Below are 21,137 nucleotides of genomic sequence, written 5' to 3'. Positions count from 1 at the left end.
AAAGTGACTTGCTCTGGGGTCTGGGGACAAGCTAATCCCCAGGAAACATCACCATGGAGATTGCTGTAGATTTGCTACTTACACCTCATCCATACCTCATCAGTTGCTTCTGCCTCTCTGATTGGAAGACTGGAGGGCTGCCTTTATAGAGGACTCAAAATACTATCCTTTTCTTCATTTGCCACCAGCTGCTCTGCATGGTGTGGACGCCACCATTTCCATCTTCTAACCCCCGCGTTCTGCACCCCCTCCTTTCAGCTTCCTTTTGTGTATTATCTTCCCCAATTAGGTTTTAAATTTCCTTAGGGTAGGAGCTGTCTTTCTTTTACCTATTTGTATCCCTGGCACTTGGCATAGTGCCTAACATAGTAGATTTTTAATAAGTGTGTATCATATCAGGTTCAAACACTGAGTACGTATTAGAGGCAGAATTATAATCCAGGCCTTTCTGGCTTTGAGGATGACTCTCTCCACCACACCACACTGTCTCTTCTGCATATTAATGAAGATTGTTAAGTTCTAAAATGGATAACCAAAGGAAATTGTAAAAATTGCTTTCTTGGAGGTCTTTAAAACATAATGACTCTTATCTGTCAGGATGGCCTTAGTATAGTCCTGTTCATAGATACTGGAGAAATCAGGTGACCTTCTAAGGCCCCTATTTTACCAATGATTCTTTGGTACTCATCCTTGCCTTAAGTATCTGCACAAGTCCATCTGTGTGGCTGATGGGTAGGTTTCACAATACCTGTGCACTCAGGGTCTCCAGAGGACTTTCTACTCTGGGGAAGGCCATTAGGGGCATTTCTCGGGGATCCTCAGGTTTGGGTTTAGAAGGAGAGCCACATGTTCCTTTGAAATTATGTACAACACACATTCCCTATAGGATGAGAAAAAAAAAGTTATTGAAAGAATGCAACCATTACCTCCAATACCATTTCTGAGGGCATCAGGTCTTTTGAAGACCATGACCATGGTAAAGGTCCTTGAAGATAGCTGAGTCTTCTCCTTTTCCTGCATTTCCCACAATGATAAGTCCAAGTCCTAAGCCCTCAGTAAATAGTTGTATGATGATTCAGCTATTCTAGCATCACCATAATATTTGGTTTTTAAGAAGCTTGCTTTGAATTTGCTAGATTCAAAAAAGTATCATCATCTTCTTGTCTCTCATTCTATTGAAAACTTTCCTCCAGTTCTTCATGACTAGTTGTCTCTGTTTTTCTTTTTTAGAAAACAGATTTTTGTTGGCATCTTTTATTTTTATATCACTTATATTTCCCAATACGGCCCTACAACTGTCCCCTCTTCCCAGATATCTACTTATTTATGATGCCTAAGTCACAGTTGTCTTTTCCTGGGCACGCTCTCTCTCTTTCTCTGTCCCTGTGTCTCTCTTTTTCTCTCTCTGTCTTTATCTCTCTCTGTCTCTCTGTCTCACACACACACACACACACACACACACACACACACACACACACACACAATTTATCTGTATATCTTTTGTTTAACTCTCTCAAAGCTGTGTCTCTGTCTTTTCACCCAAGTTTACCCACCAGGCTCCTCCCTGTGCAGAACACAAAAGCAACAAATATCCTTTTCCCCTATGCCCCTACCATAGAAGTTATTTCTCACTTCCTTTTCTTCAGTCTCTGCTGTCTATGATGTTTTTGTTTTTATTTTACAAACAGTGAAGTGAAATGCTACCAACTCCTCAGAAAGCTTTCTTAATCCCTGCTTTTGCTATATTCTCTCTGCTCAGTTATCCTCTCTGAGCCTTGGTCCTATGCCACATCTCTCGTAAAACAAAAGAAAACATCGGTCTAGAGTACTACACCAAAGTCAGACTCTGTCATGATAGGACCTAGAAAGGAAGAGGCCCCAACTGTTGTAGCTGGGGCTAGTGGATTTAGACCTATGGCTCCCCTAGTTCTAGCAACTGTGCAAATGAATTTTTTATCTGACAAGATACAGATATTGTCAGTCTCCTTTTTAAAAGCACTTAGTATAGTGCTTGGCACATAGTAGGTGCTTAATAAATGTTAATTGATGTTAAAGGACTGAGCAAACTTTGTATAGCAGAAGTAGCATTAAACTTGGTGTTGAGAGGAATTTTGGTTCAAATCTTGCCTGTGACAAGACAGTTAGGTGGCTCAGTGGACAGAGCAATGAGCCTGGAGTTAGGAAGACCTGAGTTAAAATCCAGACTTAGACTAGCTTTGTGATGCTGGGTGAGTTACTTAACCTTTGTTCGCCTTAATCCACTGGAGAAGAAAATGGCAAAACATTCCAGTATCATTGCAAAGCAAACCCTTTGCAAAGAGAAGACTTACTAGGAACAGGGCTACAGCCGTGCCCAGAATGAAGCCTGCAATCACATCTGAGCAGTGGTTCCGATACTCAGAGACTCGGTTCAGGCCTGTGAGGAATGCTGTGCAGAGGGTTCCCAGGCACAAGACGGGTTTTGCCAGCCGACTGCTTTTTGTTTTAATGGTGCTTGTGATGTACATCTGGAACAAAGGAAAATCCAACGTAGCACCTTTCAGTAGGTGGGGTCTTAGTTGTCTCCAAACACCTATATAGGCCCACGCAGAATCCACATAGCTGTGGGTGAAATCTGCATAAACCAACCACACCAGGCTGGACAAAATGCAGCCAGGTGAGAATGAAGTCTATACTGCAAACTCCTGCTGGATGGACAAAAGTAGTTTCCATGCTCAAATAAGTGATTTTGTCTGTCCTTTGTCTTCCACTTGTTTCCTAAATATAGTTTCACAAACCTCCTTCCCCTCACCCACTTAATAGTATTTTATTTTTTCCAATTACATGTAAAGATAGTTTTCAACATCCTGTTTTGTAAGATTTTGAGTTCCAAATTTTTCTCCTTTCCTCCACTCTTCCTTTCCCTCTCTCTTTCCCAAGATGGCAAGCAATCTGATTTAGGCTATACACATACAATCATATTAAAAATACTTCCATATTAATCATGTTGTGAAAGAAGAATCAGAACAAAAAAGAAAAGCCATGAGAAAGAAAAAAAAACAACAAAAGAAGAGAAAATAGTATGCTTTGTTTTGTATTCACACTCCATAGTTCTTTCTCTGGATGGAGATAGTATTTTCCATCCACAAACCTCCTTTTTATGAACTTGGGGTAAGAACACGGTACTGCAAGAGCCACTGATAGATTCACATCAATGATGGTACATGGAAATGTAGTTGGAATATGAATTCATGGAATAATGACATAAAATGTCTGGGTTTTGGTCAGCTAGGGTTCTACCTCTGTGGGAAATACCTTCACCAACACAGGTATACAACCCACTTATGACTCAGTAGAGACAGGAAGTTGCCTGAGGTTCAGAAAGATTCACTGATTTTCTCTTGGTTATATAGCTAATAAGTGTTAGAAGTAGAATTTAAACTAAGTTCTTCCTGGCTCTAAGCCAGGGATTCTTAACCTGGAATTTGTGAACCTGTTTTTGAAAAAAAAATATTTTGCTAACTATATTTCAAGGTACTTGATTTCCTTTGTAATCCTATGTTCTTGTTTTTTATACATTTTGAAGATTATTCTGAGAAGCTAGATGGTGAAGTGGATAGAGTGCTGGCCCTGAAGTCAGAAACTTCAAATTTGACCCCAGACATGACCCCCTAGAAGTTAGTGAAATATTGCAACCATTACCTCCAATACCATTTCTGAGGGCATCAGGTCCTTTGAAGACCATGACCATAGAAAAAGTCCTTGAAGGTAGCCGAGTCTTCTCCTTTTCCTACATTTCCCACAATGATTAGTCCAAGTCCTAAACCCATTCTAGTATCATCATAATATTCGGTTTTTAAGAAGCCTGCTTTGAATTTGCTAGATTCAAAACGGTATCATCATCTTTTTGTCTTCCATCTTCTTGAAAATTCACCTTCCTGAGTCCCTAATCTGGCCTCAGACACTTACTTGTTGTGTGTCCCTGGACAAGTCATGTAACCCTGTTTGCCTCATTTTCTTTGTCTGTAAAATGAGCTGGAGAAGGAAATGGAAAACCATTCCAGTACCTTTGCCAAGAAAACCCCAAATGGGGTCATGAAAAGTTGGACACAGCTGAAAACAACAATAACAACAAAAATTCTGAGATGAGGTCTATAGGCTTCACTATAGAGGGGTCTAGATAAGGTTAAGGATTCTTGTTCTAAGTCCAAGATTCTCTCTAGGGTGTCAAATTGCCTTAAAAAACCTGCCCACATAATGAAAATCAGATAAAGAAACTGCTCAGATCCTGCCTTTGGCACTAGCTCTCTGACCCTGAGGCAAGTCCCATAATTTCTGTGAGACTCAGTTTTTTCATTTGTAAATGAAAGTATTGAACTAGATGGTCTTTTCCAGAACTGAATCCATGATTTTATGACCTAATTTATTACCAAATATAATATACTTTTTTGGGTCATGGATTAAAGTTTATCTAGGATTTCTCAGTCCCCAAACCTCTAAAATAAATGTACTTCACAGAGGAAGAGGATTAGCAAAGGCATAGACTGTGTTCTTGCTCCTACCCCCAACTCAGGCACCCCAGTGCTGAATACAATACTTTGAGAATAGTAAGTACTAGGTAGATACTTGTTAATAAGTCAAAGAGAAAGTACTTTCAGCCACTGGTAATGTAGGCCCAGGATCAATTTCCTTGAGGCCATTTCATTCTGTGACACTGGATAAAGCCACAATACAAGTCTTTTATTTACCTAATAATAAACTTAATAACAATTCACACTTCTCTAGCACTGCAGGTTTGCCTAATTCTTTCCTCACAACAGACCTATGAGATAAGAGGTGCAGATTAGGAAATTGAGGCAGAAAAGTTTACCTGACATGCCTGGGGTAACACAGATAGTAAGAGTCAGAGCTGGGCCTTGAAGGCTAATTTTCTGGCTCTGAGATTACTGCTCTCACTGTCTCCCACTGCAGAGTAATAAGAGTTCACATTTCTACAGCATCTTGGGAAGTACCCGGTGCTATGGAAAGAGCACCAAGCTTGGGGTCAAGCCTCAGAAACGCTATTTACTAGTGAGTAAGACCATTGGGGAAACCACGGAACCTCTTCAGACCTCAGTTTCTTTATTTGTAAAATTGTGCTAACTGCTTCACAGTTGTGAGGATCCAATGAGAATATTGTGTGTAAAATACTATACCTGCTAGCCCAGTTATTTTTTTAGTCATAGGTGGCGTATGGTTAGATCACTAGGTGGCGCCGTAGTTCACTGTGTGCAGAATCCGGCCCCAGACACTAGCTAGCTGTGTGATCTTGAAAAAGCCTCCCCTGCATCTTTTCATTTCATTTCACTTTCATTTCATTTCAGCATGTAATGTAAAATGTACCTGTAAAATGGCATAATAATAGCACCTGTCTCCCAGAGTTGTTGTGAGGATAAAATGAGATAATATTTTTAAGGTGCTTTGCAAACCTTGAAGTGATATAGAAATGCTAATGATGACGGTGACGATGATGGTGTTGATGATTACGAAGATCTTTGTGGACCTCTTTTTAAAGAGTTTAAATTTATTCTGCTTTAAGATCAACATAGGCATGAATGATCATAAAAAGTCACTAGAGGTCGCTGTTCCCCAGGCAAAGGGTAATTGAATTAGGCAACTCGGGGAAATAACATTCTAAGTCTTTAAGATACATACCATAGTCTGTGTTTACAAGTGTGGATCTCCTGCTGTGACCTGAAATTGCAGCAACTTGGGATGGGGGTGGAACTACAGTCTTTTTTTTTTTTTTAAATTTGTATTTATACTATTTACAGCTGTGACTTTCCCCTGTAACTCTGTGCAAGAATAAGAAATCAGGTTATAACGTATTTGACTCTGTCTGTTGGCCTCTTTTTAACTGTTTACAGCTGTGGTCCAGATCCCCTACTGTCTTTCTCCTCTCTGTGTCTCTGTCTCTGTCTGTGTCTTTCTCTGTCTTGCTCTATCTCTCTGTCTCTGTCTCTCTGTCTCTGTCTCTTTCTGTCTCTCTCTCTCTCCCTTCCTCTCTCTGTCTGTCTCTGTCTCTGTCTCTCTCTCAGAAAATCTAAGACCTTCCTAATGAGGCTGGAGTTGTTTACTATATCTGTATCTAACAATTTGACAACACTGTAGTTGAAATAATACACTTTCCAAAACCTTGGTGAGAACATGGAAAGCGATTATGGTTGACAGACTCATTGTGCCTAAAACATTGCCTTGTACATGGTAGCTGATTACTAAGTATTTGTTGAATGGCATATTGACCTTCTAGATGATGCAAAGATACAACGGGGGTGGAAAGAGGCATTTAATGAATTAAATAATTTATTAGCATCAAGGTCTATAGCATTTTCTTTGTTGTTACTGTTATTGTTATTTTGCCATATGCCAAATTGGCATATTTAACTTATTTAAATATTAAATTTAAACTTATTTAAATATTAAATGATAACATTTAAAAATTATGAAATATACCAATGGTAGCAACTGCCAAATAGGAGAGATAGCCTACTTACCTGGACAGGTGTCTTTAAGATCATAGATCATACAATCATAAGATTTATAACTGGAAAGGAAGAACCTTAGAGGTTGTTAGGTACAATCCTCTCATTTTTACAGATGAGGAAACAGTCACAGAGAGGTTGACTTGCCCAGGGTCATACAGCTAGTAGGTGCAGAGGTAGGATTTGAATCCAGGTCTCTCTTGACTCCGGGTTCAGTGCCCTATCTACTCTACAACTGTGGGTGGGCAGCATCTACTTTGCAGTCAAGGCTATGGAGAGCTTTGGTCTTGGAGGGTCAGTGCTATTAGATGGTTTTTTAACAATGGTGAAAGTATTTCTGTACATCCTTTTACTTCAGGGCAATCTTTAAGCTATACCCTATCCACTTAGGCAGCTTTTCTAGTATGTAGAACGGTGATTAGAAGTGTAACACTTTTTTTTTTCCTCCCAAGTTGCTTCAGTTTCAGAGCAGGAAGACCAGGAAGGGAAACATCATTTCTTTCTTTCCTGGTGCTTCTGTCACCCACTGGCTTCCTTTGTTTTGTATTTCACTGACGTCTTATGCATGAACATGAGACCTGTGAGAGGGTTGCAGCCATTTATCTAAACTTTGCATCTCCTTCTGTAGCCAGCGTGGTGATCTGCATGCAGTTGGACACTTAATAAACGTTTGTCGTATTGATTATTCCATAAGCTACTTAAAGGCAGGGATTTTTTCTTTTGCATCTCCAGAAGCTAACACAGTACCTTGTATACAGTAGACACTCATTGTTTGCTGAATTTAATGGACAAGAGGGTAAAAATGATGGAGTGTTGTCTCAGTTCCCTCATCCTCAAATTATTGGGGAGGGAGCAAAGGAGAGGAAAAAAGAAACTTGAATTTACTCTAAACCTACACTAGATATCACTATAGAAATCACCCTACCCATTGTCATCTGCCACCTCTGGCCTTGCTGCAAAGAGAGGTGTGTTTGTGATCAATTCTGTCATTCAGAAGCTAAGAAAAAGCTTGCAGGGGTAGGGAACCTGCGGCCTGGAGGGCACATGTGACCGCACTTGTGAGTGTGGGGCTGCACCTGAGGACCTGGAGGGTGATCTCTTTTCTCATCTCAAGGTTTTCCCTGATTTCCCATGGTTATTACTGCTCTCCGAATTATTTTGCACTTATTTATATTTGGATGTATTACCCTTTTATCCTACCTAATTATCCAGTAGAATTATGTGATTCTGGAAGAAGCATTCTATTTGCAGTCTGGAAGACTTGCGTTCAAATCCTGCCTCCGACTTTTACTAGCTGTGCTACCCTAGACAAGTCATTTCATCTTTCTGAGTCTCAACTTTCCTCAGCTCTAAAATGGAGAGAATAATGGCGCCTATTTCATAGGATTACTGCAAGGGTCCAGTACATAAAGTACTTCGCAAACCTCAAAGCACTATAGGAGTGTTAGTGATTTTTGTTAGTTTTAGAACATAAGTTCCTGGAGGTCCAGGAATCTTTTCTTTGTACATTCAGTGCCTGGAACATGGCTTTTCACATAAAATGGTATTAATTGCGCTAGTTGGCTAAATTGAATCTGTAAAGTGAGGGGGTTGGACTGGATAATCTCTCAGCCCCTTCAAACTCAAATTTGGTTGATTCTCCAAGGGAGTCACAGTATTTGAAGGATGAGGAAGGGAGGTGTTGGGAGGCACAGTGATGACGGTCGCAAAGATCCCGGGCTGGATCCATCACTCACTCACCGTAACATACAGAGCTGAGTAAATGCTCAAAGCAGCGTGTTTGGAGGGAAAGGATCTCCGGGCCTTTTCAATCACTTCCAGGTCACCGGTGCAGATGTTCCCATTATTGATGAACTGCTGGTGAGTTCGGCAGGATGTGCTGGTGTAGTTGGGCTTACACACTGTGAGGAAGTAAGGTGCCAGGTTCCCAGTTACCACTTGGCCGGCATTTACAAATATGTCAGTAGCAAAAAGTCCAAAGGCGAACACCCCTGTAAGGAGGTTCAAAGGGGAGAAAAAAAGATAGTAAGTTAGTGTTAGGGTAATACATCTATCCTTAGAAAGGAGAAAACATTGAGAGCAGAAGTAGGAATTTCTCTTTCACAATTCTGGATATAATACTCAAAACATCAGCTAAAGGATGGACGTAGGGAGGTGATCTAACAAGATAGGAAAGGAGCATATGTCTTAAAATTGTAGAATGAGAGGGCAGGGCTGATTTTGCTTCCAGCTCCATCGCGTGATTGGAGGAGCAACAGTTTTTTACCAGGGAAAGTCCACTGATACTAAAAAGCCATTAGCAATTCACCCCTTTCCTAAAGCACAATCCTTTGCAAATGCTTCTTTTCAAGTGCAAATACACACTGGAAGAAGAGCACACCTAATGGGAACCATATAAATGCAACTAAAAATTTCAGATTCTAGTCTTTAAGTGATTTAAAGGCAGGGATTTGACTGCTACTTCAGTCAAAGGGTGTGAAGAGAAAATCAAGCGACCACAGAGTGAAGCAGAAGGGGTTAGGGGATGCAGTAGGAGAACCACTTTGATTTCTTTACAGAAGGCTAGCCTGGGTAGGCTTTCTGTGCCCGCTATATTTATCCACCCTTCAGTGGGGCTCCCTGGGAACTCCACTGAATATGCTCTTAGAGGAGGGCCAGCCAATGGTATGCGGGTTAAATAAGCCCCCTTATCTTTGTATTAGATTGTGAAAGGCCACGGGACCATGCACCCCATGATCACAAGAGAGGCAATAGCCAAACCAGAAATGAACTTGTGTCAAGGAATGAAGATTAATCTACTTTGCATCTTTGTGCCTCAGCATAAGTGATTCCCCAAAGTAGGGAAACAATCCTCTTTCACCTCTACTTCGTAGAATTCCTATCTTTTTTTAAAAGCTTGGCTTAGGGGATTCTTCCTACAGGAGGCCTGTCTTGCTTCACCTCCTTTCAGCCTTCTTTCCCTCTTGAAATTGCTTTTGTCTGTACTTGTATGTATTGACATGTGTGCATGCCATATTCCTCCAGGAGAATGTTAGCTCTTTAAAGGCAGGGATTTTTTAACATTTTTGCTTTTTGTATTTCAACTCCTGGCATAGTACCTCGTAGGTCCTAGTTGCTTAATAAATGCTCGTGGCATTGAATAAATATTGAAACTTTTGGAAGTTGAGAAAAGACTCCTAAGTCATTCTCATCTGGTTGGTCTTTTTTGTATTCACATTACGGAATCAAATATTTGTTGTGAAACCTCTCAGGTCACAATCCAAACTTAAAAATGGAGTGCTAGGGGCAGCTAGGTGGTACAGTGGCCAGGCCTGGAGTCAGAAAGACTTATCTTCCTGAGTTCAAATCTGGCCTCAGGCACTTACTAGCTGTGTGACCCTGGGCAAGTCACTTGACCCTGACTGCCTCAAAAAAAAAATGAGAATGCTGACTTGGACCCAATCAGCACGGTGCTTTTAACCAAACCAGATAGCAGGCTTTTATTCTCTGGAAAAGATCTCTGGGGATCTATTTCCAACTTTCCATGGGGCATTTTTTTAAGCCAGTACTTGCCCCATACTCTGTCCACTTGTGCCGTCATGTAGCTGTCCCGCCTTATATACAGGAATCAATTCACAAATGTTTGTTGAGTTGAATATTTTTATTGTATTTCATTTTTGTGACTTTTCTTTTACATTAGCTGGGCACTCAAATGACTAGTCCAGGTGTACATTTTTCCACCCTGTCTGAGATGCTTTGGCTACTTCTGCAAAGTGAGAAACTGCATTACTGTTTCAGGCCACGAGGGGGCTCTTTAGCTCTCCAAAATGCCTCATTGACTACCAAGAAGCAGTTTGCCCACTGGAAGACTTAGGTACTTAGAAAATCCTTCAAAATCTATCTCATTAGGCAGAATTCTCCTAAGTTAAAGCATTAGCAATGCTGTACTGATGTTATAGAAGTGGAAGAAGAAAAAGCCTACACTTTAAAGCAAGTCATATAGCAAGCATTAGCCCATCTTTTTTTTTTCTTTTAAATATTTGTATTAAGTAAATACTACATACCAGAACTTTACACAAGGAAGGCAGCAGAGACAGCAAGAAAGAAGTGACAAATGATTATGTGATGGAGATGGAAGGGAGTCCTGGGTTATGGTATTAACCAGGAATGGAGGCCTACATGGGCTAGAGGATAGATGGGATATCCTCCAGATAAGATTATGGCATCCTAGATTTGAGCTTAAAAAAATGAGCTAGTATAAAGAAAGCGCTTTGTGAACTTTAAAGAATTACCTAAATATTAGTTATTAGTATTATTGTTATTAATTAATAATATCCAGTCTACCTCATCATTATACAGATGAGGAAATTAAGTCTCAGAGAATTGAAGTGAATTATCTAAGGTCACATTTTACAGATGAGAAAACTGAATCTCAGAGAGGTGAAGCAAATGATTGAAGATCACATAAGTAGTGTAAGAAGTGGAATTTGGAGGTCTCTGATACTAGAAACAGTGCTATTTCCATTTCCTCAAGATCTTATATTTTACTTCTCACATCTGCTCAGTGATACCTCCGATTTCCTTGGAGAAGGGACCTAACATTTTTTATTCTATCATTAGAACTAAGATTTGAAATCCAAATATGAATGAATAATACATTGGCTTACATTTATGTCTGATGATCAAGGGAACTCTTGGTTTTCTGACTGTGACACTTTCTATAGAGCTGGACATGCATTCTACCTTCTTACTAAGGAATGAGCAATTTGTTGGAATGATACAGGAAGCTCCTACTGGATTGCCAGTGGCTACAGCTATGCCAAGAAGATTGGCAACTGAGAATAGGGAAGGACGGATTCTGTTGGAAGAAGCCAATTTCCCTATAATCTGCATGAGCTCTCTTCTCTTGTAAGACTCAGTTTCACCAATTTCTCTCCCTTGACCTTTCTGAGTTCAGAATTTGGGCATCAGTTGAGGAGGAGGATTTCTTTGACAGCACACATCTTGGAGAAGAGTAGTTAGCATCATTCTGTAACTGAAGGCCTAAAGAAAGCCATGTCCTGACTGGCCAGGAGATCCAGACTGCATGAATAGTTTAGACAGTGTCACTTTGAAGGGAACATGTTTAGTAGTCTTACAAAGTCGCCTTCACCTTCTAGGAGTATAGTGAGTATAAAGGGCTATTTGACTGTTTTATGTTTTCTGTGTTTGTTAATTCATGAATGTGATCATGTCTTTGATATTTTATGCTTTTTTTTTGTGGTGGAAGAAATAAACCCAATCAATAGCTGATGCCCCTATTTTATACTGAGTATTTTTTTAGGGGGTTATCCACACTTCGGTGATACCCTAGACACATTTCCAGTCTGAGCTTTGCATCAGAGATTTCCCTGGAGTTATTCCAGGGTTGGGACAGATCCAAAGAGAGAGAGAGAGAGAGAGAGAGACCCTTTGGAGTCAGGCACTCTAGGATATAACCTATTGCTGCATGAGCTCAGAGCCCTTGTTGGGTAGTGGGGCATACTTTTACTAAAGTGTAACTGACTGATAGATTCCTTTCATAAAGTAAGGGCAAAGAGTTAAGTATATAGAGAGAATACAGGAACATTGGGAATTAGAGAGTTAAAGGAAGGAGTGCCATCAAGCAGAGGAAAGGACTAGAAAGGGGAAACTCAGGGACAAAAGGTAATTTTTTGACTCACGATTTTGCCTTGCTTTGACACCAGATGTGAGGCTTATGAAGGAACACTGTTCTTTCAGGATGTGAGGGGAAATGAGGAGGTTTAAGGGCAACAGAAGTTGTGACATAAGGGTCCATCAAGTGAACCTCAATCTAGTATCTGCAGTCATCTAGTGAGATCTGGTGTGCTCTGGAGCTTCCCTCCTAGTTTAACCGGATCTAGTTACACATAGATGATAGAATCACTGTAGGTGAGTGCAAAGTAAATGCTGCATTTGCGGTCAGAGGAATTGAGTTCAAATGTGAGCTCTGCAACTTACGCCTCATGTGTGGCCTTGGGCAAGTTACTTACCCACTCTAGGTCTCAGTTTCCTTACTATAGGTAAGTGAAGGAGTTGGACTCTGTGAATAAGGGCATGAACTTCCTTAGTAGGGCAGGTGTGGTTGGGGTGCTGAAATGGGGGCCCTGGACTGCCAAAAACTACTTCTAGTATACAGAGTATCTGATGAGGGTGCTCAGGTGAAGGGAGTGGGGAGGAGTGTGTTGATATGTTTTACAACATGCTCTCTGAAAAAAAAACCTGTTCTTACAGCACACTTTTGAATTTAATCTGCATTAACATTTTCTCTGTCGTTTTCTTAAGTCTAGTCACTCCACAAAACAATAAATCAAGCCCTGATTTGTAGTGTTTGTGGGTTTCGAAGGTGTAAATGCTCCTATTGAAAATTGAAGACTCTGGCTTTCAAGAACCTCCTGGCTTTAGCACCCTTGGGGGTGGGTGTGGGAGTGGAAAAGGAAGCTCTTTAAGGCTCTCAAAGGGAGGGGACTAAAACCAAAAAGTGGGTGGGCTGTCTTAAAAGATAAGGAAGTTCCTTGTCCTTCAAAGTCTTGAAGCTAAGACTGGCTGACCATTTGCCATGATAGCATACAGACTTTATCCATCTAACAAGGATTATAGAATTTCTTTCTGGAAAGGTCAGCACCTCCTGATTTTATACAGAAGGAACTGGGGCTCACAGAGTTTGCCCAGAATCTTGCAGCTAGTAAGGATCAGGAGCAATATTTGACAGCAGCTCTTGCTCCCTGACTCCACGTGTAATACCACCCACTATATTAAATGGCCTCCAACTAGATGACCCCTGAGGCCTCTTTTGGCCTAAAGATCCTAGTGCTCTCAGATGCTCAAAACCCATATCCATTTCCCTTATAATTTTGGAAATGACTAGCTTTCATGATTCTGATCCCTTGTGATAAGAACCAGCAGCTCTCACAGCACATGGGATGCCCTTTTTCTTCATAGGACTAATTTCCAAAAACTTTCACCATTTCTGTGGCTCTGAAGAACCTCATTTCTTTTCCTTTGAGAAAGCTTTCCTTTGGAAAGACGTAAGTACATTTTTTCTCCTCATCTTTGCTTCTAGTCCAAATGAAGAAATAACATGGAAGGTGGTATCACATACAATGTTCCCTAACTAGCTACTACCTTACTTCTGTTTTTCAGATATTCATTTCTGAGGTATTCCTCACTAGTACTCAGGTACCATGTCTTCTCTGATGCTCAAATAACAGAAGACACAGATCATTCACTCACTCATTCACTCTTGAACTCATTCATTCATTCATCTAACAGCCAATTACTCAAACCTATTCTGTTCAGATCACTATATTAGGTTCTGGGAGAAATGCAAAGATAGTTAAGATGTAGTCCCTGTCCCAGTAGAATTTATAGTCTAACAGAAGGAATAGGATACATTTTTTTTTAATGAGATCTATGATTTCATTGGGATAGGGTACTCCAGGTGAGGAAATTCCCTCAATTGATACAACTCAGCACTTACTCTGTAATTTAGAGCAGCACTTCTTAAACTGTAGTTCTCAGCCCCATATGGGGTCGCAAAAAATTTGGCAACAGTAAAAGGTTTCTGACTGTACAACAACCAAAAATTAATTAAAAATCAAACACATAATGAATCCAAGGAGTTTCTGGCAGAGCTTGCCTGTGTTGCATCATGCAACTTCACCGGAGCCTTGGTTCTGAACACAAAGCATGTGCACTTTGCACTGCGAATGCCCTCAGGCCACACAACACAAATGAACCCTGTGGAATCTCTTAAGTGGAAAAAGTTTTAAGAAGCCCTGATTTAGAGCATTAGGCCTGGAGCATTGAGAAGTTAAGAGACTTGTCCTAGGTCTCCCAGGGGGGGATGTTTGCCAGTCCTGGAATGAAAGCTGGAAATGGTATCAAATATGTTAATTGTATCAATTAATTTTTTCTTCTGCCTGTGACCACCATATTAGATGCCTTGCATTTTGCAGTTTGTCCTGACTTCAGCTCACAAAGTCTAATCCATCATTGCATCGGCGGAGATGAGCTTTGCTGGAACTTCCATACCAGCTTTCATTCAGATATGCATTGATCATTCTAATTTTATTTTTTGCAGCTTTGCCAAAAGGCGTTTTATTCAAATCACAGGCAGCTATTTTAATGACTCCAGCTGGCTTCAATTCAACAGGGTTTAAATTCTGAAAGGGGACGGTAATCAGACACAGCTATCCAACACGCAGCTTGCCTGGAAGCCAGACATGCCGGGGCTTTTTATACTTTCTGGGGCAATTCTCTTGGCTGGAGTGAACTGGGCTGCTCTTCTCACTTCCTCTCCTGGAAACTAAACTGACTTCATCCTGCAAAAAGTGAAAAGAGCCAGGAATTGCCTCTATCCTATTTTCCAGAAGTGCTGCCCTAAGGAATTTGAATTTGTCTTTAATGTCTTCTGGGATTCAGGGAGTCTATTAGCTCCTCAGATCTGTGACTCTGATTCTAGGTCCTTAGCCGTGTGACCCACACTAACGGGAACTATCCGGTGATCTTGCTGTCCAGCACTAACGATGGCTTTCCTCCATTCTTCCTACCTTGCTGGCCTGACTTTTTAATGCTGCTGCTGAATATACTTGACCAAGAGCCTACTCTCCAAGGCAAATTGTTTTGGTGCAACTGATCTTCCCTCAAAAGTATACCAGGGGACTCACTGGGGAGAAGGCATAGTGTCTGGGCAGGTAGAGCCAACAAAATGATTCAAAGATAGCACAAAACATTTATGTAAGGAAACCAAACTTGTTTCTGTTTAATTTAACCCTGGCTCCCTGTTTATGTGCTTTACTAGTTCCTTATTCAAGTCTCACACTCTAAAAATACAGTTGTTTCCTCTGTCCTCTGAGTAGTGATTGTATCTATGGTACCAACTTTTCATCGGGGATGACTTTCCTTAAAGGGGCTAGGGAGTCATTTCTGTGTTAGGATTGGAGGGGAGATGTTGAAAGAATCCCATTTTAATAAATATCTCTATCATTGTGATCATTGGAAATAAGGCATTATGTGTTCAGGAATCTTCCCTTAAAACAGGAATAACTATAGGAAAGGTAGCATCTTAACTTGTCTGTAACACCTCAGAGGGAATCAGAAAGCTAACTACCATCTTGGAAAAGATGCATGGAGCATGGGAAACTAGCTGGGAGGGACATCTCCATGTAGGGGTACCACAGAGTCCTGGACTTAGGTAGATTGGGGGCAGCCTATGGACACTGAGCACTTTGGAGGAGGGTGAAAGATGGGAATAAGTAGGCAGGAGAGAAAGGAAGGAGAGGACTCAAAAGTGATCTTGATGTCTATAGCTCGGATACCCTGTATTCTGAGAGCAGGTTGTGACAGGAGGGATCTAAGTTCACAGATAACTTGAGGTGAAGACGAGAGATTAGGAAGACCAATTAGGCAGTAGAAGTTTAAAGAAAGGAGGACAATAACAGCAAAGGCAAATGCTCCCTAGGGCTACTTGTGCCTGGGTCCCTCTTCCTACCTTAAGGGAAGTCTGTAGGCAAAGACAAGATTGAGGTCATTGGTAGCTAGAGGTGCTGATCTGTCAATTAATCTATGGGTGATAAACCCTTTCCCATCAGAAAAAGGTTTTCAGAACCCCAATCTCCTTGCAAGGGGGGGATGGAGGTGATAGAAAGGTACAGTGATGGACTATTTTAAAGTGATAAGACCTGAACCAAACAAAGGAGCTACTCTAAAAATGAGAGCCTCAAGAGAGATTTGTTTAGTTTAGACCTTTTCCTCCTACTAGCCTGCCCTTATTCACCTTCACTTCTGCTCAGACACTTGGTTAGCAGATTTAAGAGTGAGTGAAAAACATACTGACACCAAGAGACCTACAGAGAGATAGACAGACACACGCACACACACAGAGACAGAGAGAGAGAGAGACAGAGAGAGAGACAGAGAGACAGAAATAGAGACAGAGATAGACAGAGACAGACACAGAGAGATAGAGACAGACAGAGACAGAGAGACGGAAAGAGAGAGAGAAGAGAGAAAGAGTGAGAGAAAAGAGAGAAGAGGGAGAAATGCAATAATACATTTGTAGCAGCAATGTAGGAAGCAGAGCCCATATTATTAGAAAAGAATTGGTGGCCATAAAATAAGTATATGAATTCAGTGTGACCCCTGTAAATGACTAATTGCATCATAAGAGGACAAGCATTCTTTTGCAATAAATATCATAGTAGCTCAGCCCAGTTATGTAACTTGAAAGTATGTTAACTATGCCTTCCAGCTGCCTGGGAAATTGAGGTCAGAAGCACTCTTGTTTATCTTTCCCATTAAAAAAAAAACCCTCTCCAAGTGCATAAATCACAAACACATTTATTTCCTGAGACTTACAAAGAGCTTTAATTCCATTTTTTTTCAGCTTCATACTATCAAGCTTCCTTGTGTTTGATATTTAGCATGTGGATCTTGAGACTCAGAATTCATTGGCACAAATGATAAAGCGATGAAGGTCAGGCTTTTTGCTACATCTTCGGTAGCATCATCATGTAAATAGCTTAATGACATGGAAATCCAGCCATAGCACAATGAAATCCAATCTAGCCACAAAACCTAGGTTTGTACTAGAGGAAATAATACCTGTGTAAAGTCAGGTCACTTGGAATTGAGTTCAATCTTTCAGCAATCTAAATTAGAAACAACATAATCTAGTTTCTTTATTAAGATGTGTTTCCCCTCTAATCGTTAATCAATAAATCACTCTGGCTTTATAGGGTCAAGCTTGAACTCAGAAGTGAGTTTTTGCTGAAGAGGGCTATAGTGAATAGAAATGTGAGTTGGATGGTCTACAGGATCCATAGCTTGTTGATTTCTTTCTAAATGAAAACTCCATCTGCCAAGGCCAGCATTGTCTTAGAGACGGGAATCATCTGAATCCTGGTTAAAAGCTACATCAGGGCTGTACCTACTGGTCTGACACTAGCTCTTGCTCCTGAGAGTTCTGGACCACAGTGGCAGGTGGGGTGGAAAGCACCACCAGGGTGACCCTCCAGACTGGATCCCTCAGTCTTAACATTTCTTAAATCCAGGTTATGTGCAAACTAATTACATAGAGCAATGTTTTGGGATATAGCACTTTTCATGCAGTAGGTAATACCTAACTAAGCTGGTGGCAAAGATAAGGTTTGGTCAAATGCTTAACAAACTGTACTTTTTCCTCTATTCGGGTTCTTTATTGCTAAGGAACTAGGCTTTGTTTATGCGTGTTGCAGTTTACTTCTGAGTAATAACTCTTTGCTTGGTTTTGTTGACACAATGTGGCTTGCTTCTGTCACCACTGTGGGAGTTAGATCCAGGTATACCAGGGATCACTCAGAAGTAGAGCAATGGCTAGGAATGCCAGCACCTAGAACAAATTAATTTAGGGGGTGGAGTTTATGCTCTCCCTTGCTTGTATCCGTTAATTGCTCGATAGTTGGCGTTTTCCACCCTCTAATACTCTTCCCTACCCAGTGATTTGGGATGCTCAGCTATATCCCCATAGCCATTTCTCATCCCCCAGCACCTGCTTCCTTGATCCAATCCTCTTCAATTCTACTCCCTCAATGTTCCACTCCAGATCTACCTATCCCTTCCACTGAATTCTCTGGAATGCCTGTTCCATAACTGACAATTTTGGTCTCACTTTAAACCCTTTCTTTTGTCACTGCCTCCATCTTTTGGCTCCCTTATAATGACACGGCATTTCTAACCATCCTTTCTGGTTGCACTTTCACTCCTACTCTGTGACTCACAGGTCATGGTAGAGGAATTGAAATACTCCTGGCTCCTCATTGTCACTTCTGAACTTTCCCTCTACCTCCATCACTCAGCAACATCTCCTGTTTAATTCAAATTTATCACCCAATCAAGACTCTAGTTGTTATCTATCAACCCTCGGGATATTATCCTTTTCTCTTCAATTCAGTGCCTGGTGCTCAGTCTTTCCAATTCATGCCCTCATCATAGGGGACTTCAACATACATATTGACATTCTTTCAAATACCTTAACTTCCAGTTCCACAATCTGTTCAGTTTCCATGACCTATTCTTCCACTCTGCCTCATTTACACTTCCAGATGGACAGACACTTGATCTTGCCAACATCATTCACAAATGTGCTCCACTTCCATGTTTGTGAACTTCCAAATTCCTCTATCTGATAATAAATAATATTATATCATCCTGTCTCTTTCCCTGTCTTATGACTCCTACCTCTTTTCTTTGGCCTCACTTCTAATTCCTCTACCCCTCAGTTCTTTCCTAAGTCATCACCCTTGAAATACCCTTTCCCTTTCCTACCTCTACCCCTTGGTGAACTAGTTCAACTTTATACTATCATTCATGCTTGAGTTCCTTGCCCCCTTGCCTTATCACTGATCGTGCCTTCCAAAACTCACACGTTGGATTACTCACACCTTCTGGTGCCTTCAATCTTACTCATGTACCACTGAACAAAGCTAGAGAAAAATCACAGAATTACAAATTTGTGTTACATCATCTCAACTAGGCCTTCACTGAAACAAGGTAATCCTTTTATGTCTCCCCAATTGAATTCATTCACTATTTCACATACCACAACAGCTATTTAAATTTTTTCATCTTTCCTCAAGCCTCCCATGACACACTAACCTTAAGGAAAAAACCTTACTGAAACAAGAAAGCACAACAAATAAAAACAGAGGCCATTTGCTAAAAGCTCTCCCCTTTTCAATTCACATTGCTCATATGTCTTCCTTCACTCTCTCCTCCTTTACCTGTTTCAGATGAAGGTGTAGCCTTTCTCTTTGCCAAGGCAGACCCCTCTACATGGATGCTCGATCCCATTCCATCCTGTCTTCCCCAACAGATCGCCCCCTCTATCATCTCCACTCTCTCACTAATCTTCAATGTTTTCCTATCCACTTGTTGCTTACAAACTTTCCCATGTCTCCCTAATTCTTAAAAAAACCCTTTGCTTGGTTTGACTGTCCCTGCTTTCTAGCATCTTATATTTTTCCTTGTCTTCATGGCTCTCCACCTTGAGAAAACTCTACAATTCGTGCCTCTTCTTCCTCTCCTCTCAGAAGATTCCAAATGCTCTGTAATTTGGGTCCTGACTTCATCAACCAAATAGATTCTCTTCAGTTACCAAAAATTTCACTTGCCAAACTCAATGGCTTTTCTCAGTCTTTCTCCTTCTTGACCTCTCTTATGCTTTTTGCTGCTATTGATTATCAATCTCCTTCTGGATACTCTCTCCCCTTTAAGTTTTCATGATGCTGATCTTTTCTGATTCTCTTCCTACCTGACCGATTTGTCTCAGTTTACTGGATCTTTATCCAGATCATATCCACTAATTGTGAGTGGCTCTAAGATTCTGTTTTGGGCCCTCTTCTCACTCTATACAACCTTGATAGGTAATCTCATTAATTCCATTAAGGTCATTTTTCTTCTCTCTGCAGATGATTCTCAGATCAATTTTTCCAGCCCTTACCTCTCTCCTAACCTGTAGTCTCAAATCACCAGCTGCCTCTTAGACATCTTGAACTGAATTTCCTATAGACATCCTAAGCTCAATCTGTCCCAAACCACTTTTTCTTCCAAACTTGGCTATTACTGTCATAATCTTCACTGTTGCACAGTCTTGCATCCTTGAGATCATCCTTAACTCCTCACTCACACTCACTTCACGGAGCTAATCTCTAGTCAAGTCTTGTTGTTTCTACTTTTACATCCCAGTCTCTCCACTTGCATAGTTCCCACCGTGGTACAGGCCTTCATTACCTCACACCTGGACTTTTGCAATAGCCTGTTGGTTGGTGTCCTGGATTCAAGTCTCTCCCTACTCCGATTCATCCTCCACTCAACTGCCAAATGGTCTTCTAAAAGCATGAATATCTGGTCATGTTGCTTCCCACTTAATAAACTCCAGTGGTTCCTATTAACTCCAGAAACAAATATGAAATCCTCTGTTGGGCTTTTAAAGCCCTTCAAAACCTGATCCATTGTGACATTTCCAATCTTCTTACATATCACTACCCTCCATGTATTCTATGATCCAGCAATAGTGGCACTCTTGCTTTTTTTTTCTTTTTTTTAGACAGTTGGGGTTAAGTGACTTGCCCAGAGTCACACAGCTAGTGAGTGCCAAGTGTTTGATCTGAAGCCAGATTTGAACTCCGGTCCTCCTGACTTCAGGGCCAGTGCTCTATCCACTGCGCCACCTAGCTGTCCCGGCACTCTTGCTTTTCCTCAAACACAGCACTACATATCCCCACTTGCTGTCTTTCAATGGCTGTACCCATTGGTGTGTAATCCTACCCCACATTATTTCCATCTCTTGGCTTCTTTCAAGACTCAACTCAAATCTTACCTTTTGTAGGAGGCCTTTTCTGGTCCTTTCTACCCCTCTAACTCTACTGTTAGTGCCTTAACATTCATTTACACTAAATATGTACTTTTGTTGGGGGTAGGGTAGCATTTTGTCTTCTTTATTAGAACATAAGCTCCTTGAAGGCAGAGATCTTATTTTTGCCTTTCTTCGTATCCTTAACACTTAGCACAGGGTTTGGCATCTAACAACTTCAACAAATGCTCTTTGACAGTTGCTATACTCACATCTCCTTTGTACTG

General features: G+C 40.9%; 1 protein-coding gene across 1 annotated transcript in view; it reads right to left on the bottom strand.

Annotated features, from left to right (window-relative positions):
• PLPPR1 (phospholipid phosphatase related 1) overlaps positions 1–21,137 on the bottom strand; it is a 318,401-nt gene that overhangs the window by 3,875 nt on the left and 293,389 nt on the right. Inside the window, exons 5-7 of the mRNA XM_020998895.1 lie at positions 8,241–8,491; positions 2,331–2,507; positions 749–880 (exon numbers count right to left, since the gene is read on the bottom strand). Coding sequence (XP_020854554.1) covers positions 749–880; positions 2,331–2,507; positions 8,241–8,491 — 560 coding nt within the window. The remainder of the gene's footprint in view (positions 1–748; positions 881–2,330; positions 2,508–8,240; positions 8,492–21,137) is intronic.

The sequence above is a fragment of the Phascolarctos cinereus genome, unplaced genomic scaffold (assembly GCF_003287225.1).
Source record: "Phascolarctos cinereus isolate Bilbo 61053 unplaced genomic scaffold, phaCin_HiC Scaffold_4;HRSCAF=312, whole genome shotgun sequence".
In the NCBI taxonomy this organism is placed as follows: domain Eukaryota; kingdom Metazoa; phylum Chordata; class Mammalia; order Diprotodontia; family Phascolarctidae; genus Phascolarctos; species Phascolarctos cinereus.
This window is presented reverse-complemented; position numbering and strand designations above follow the sequence as displayed.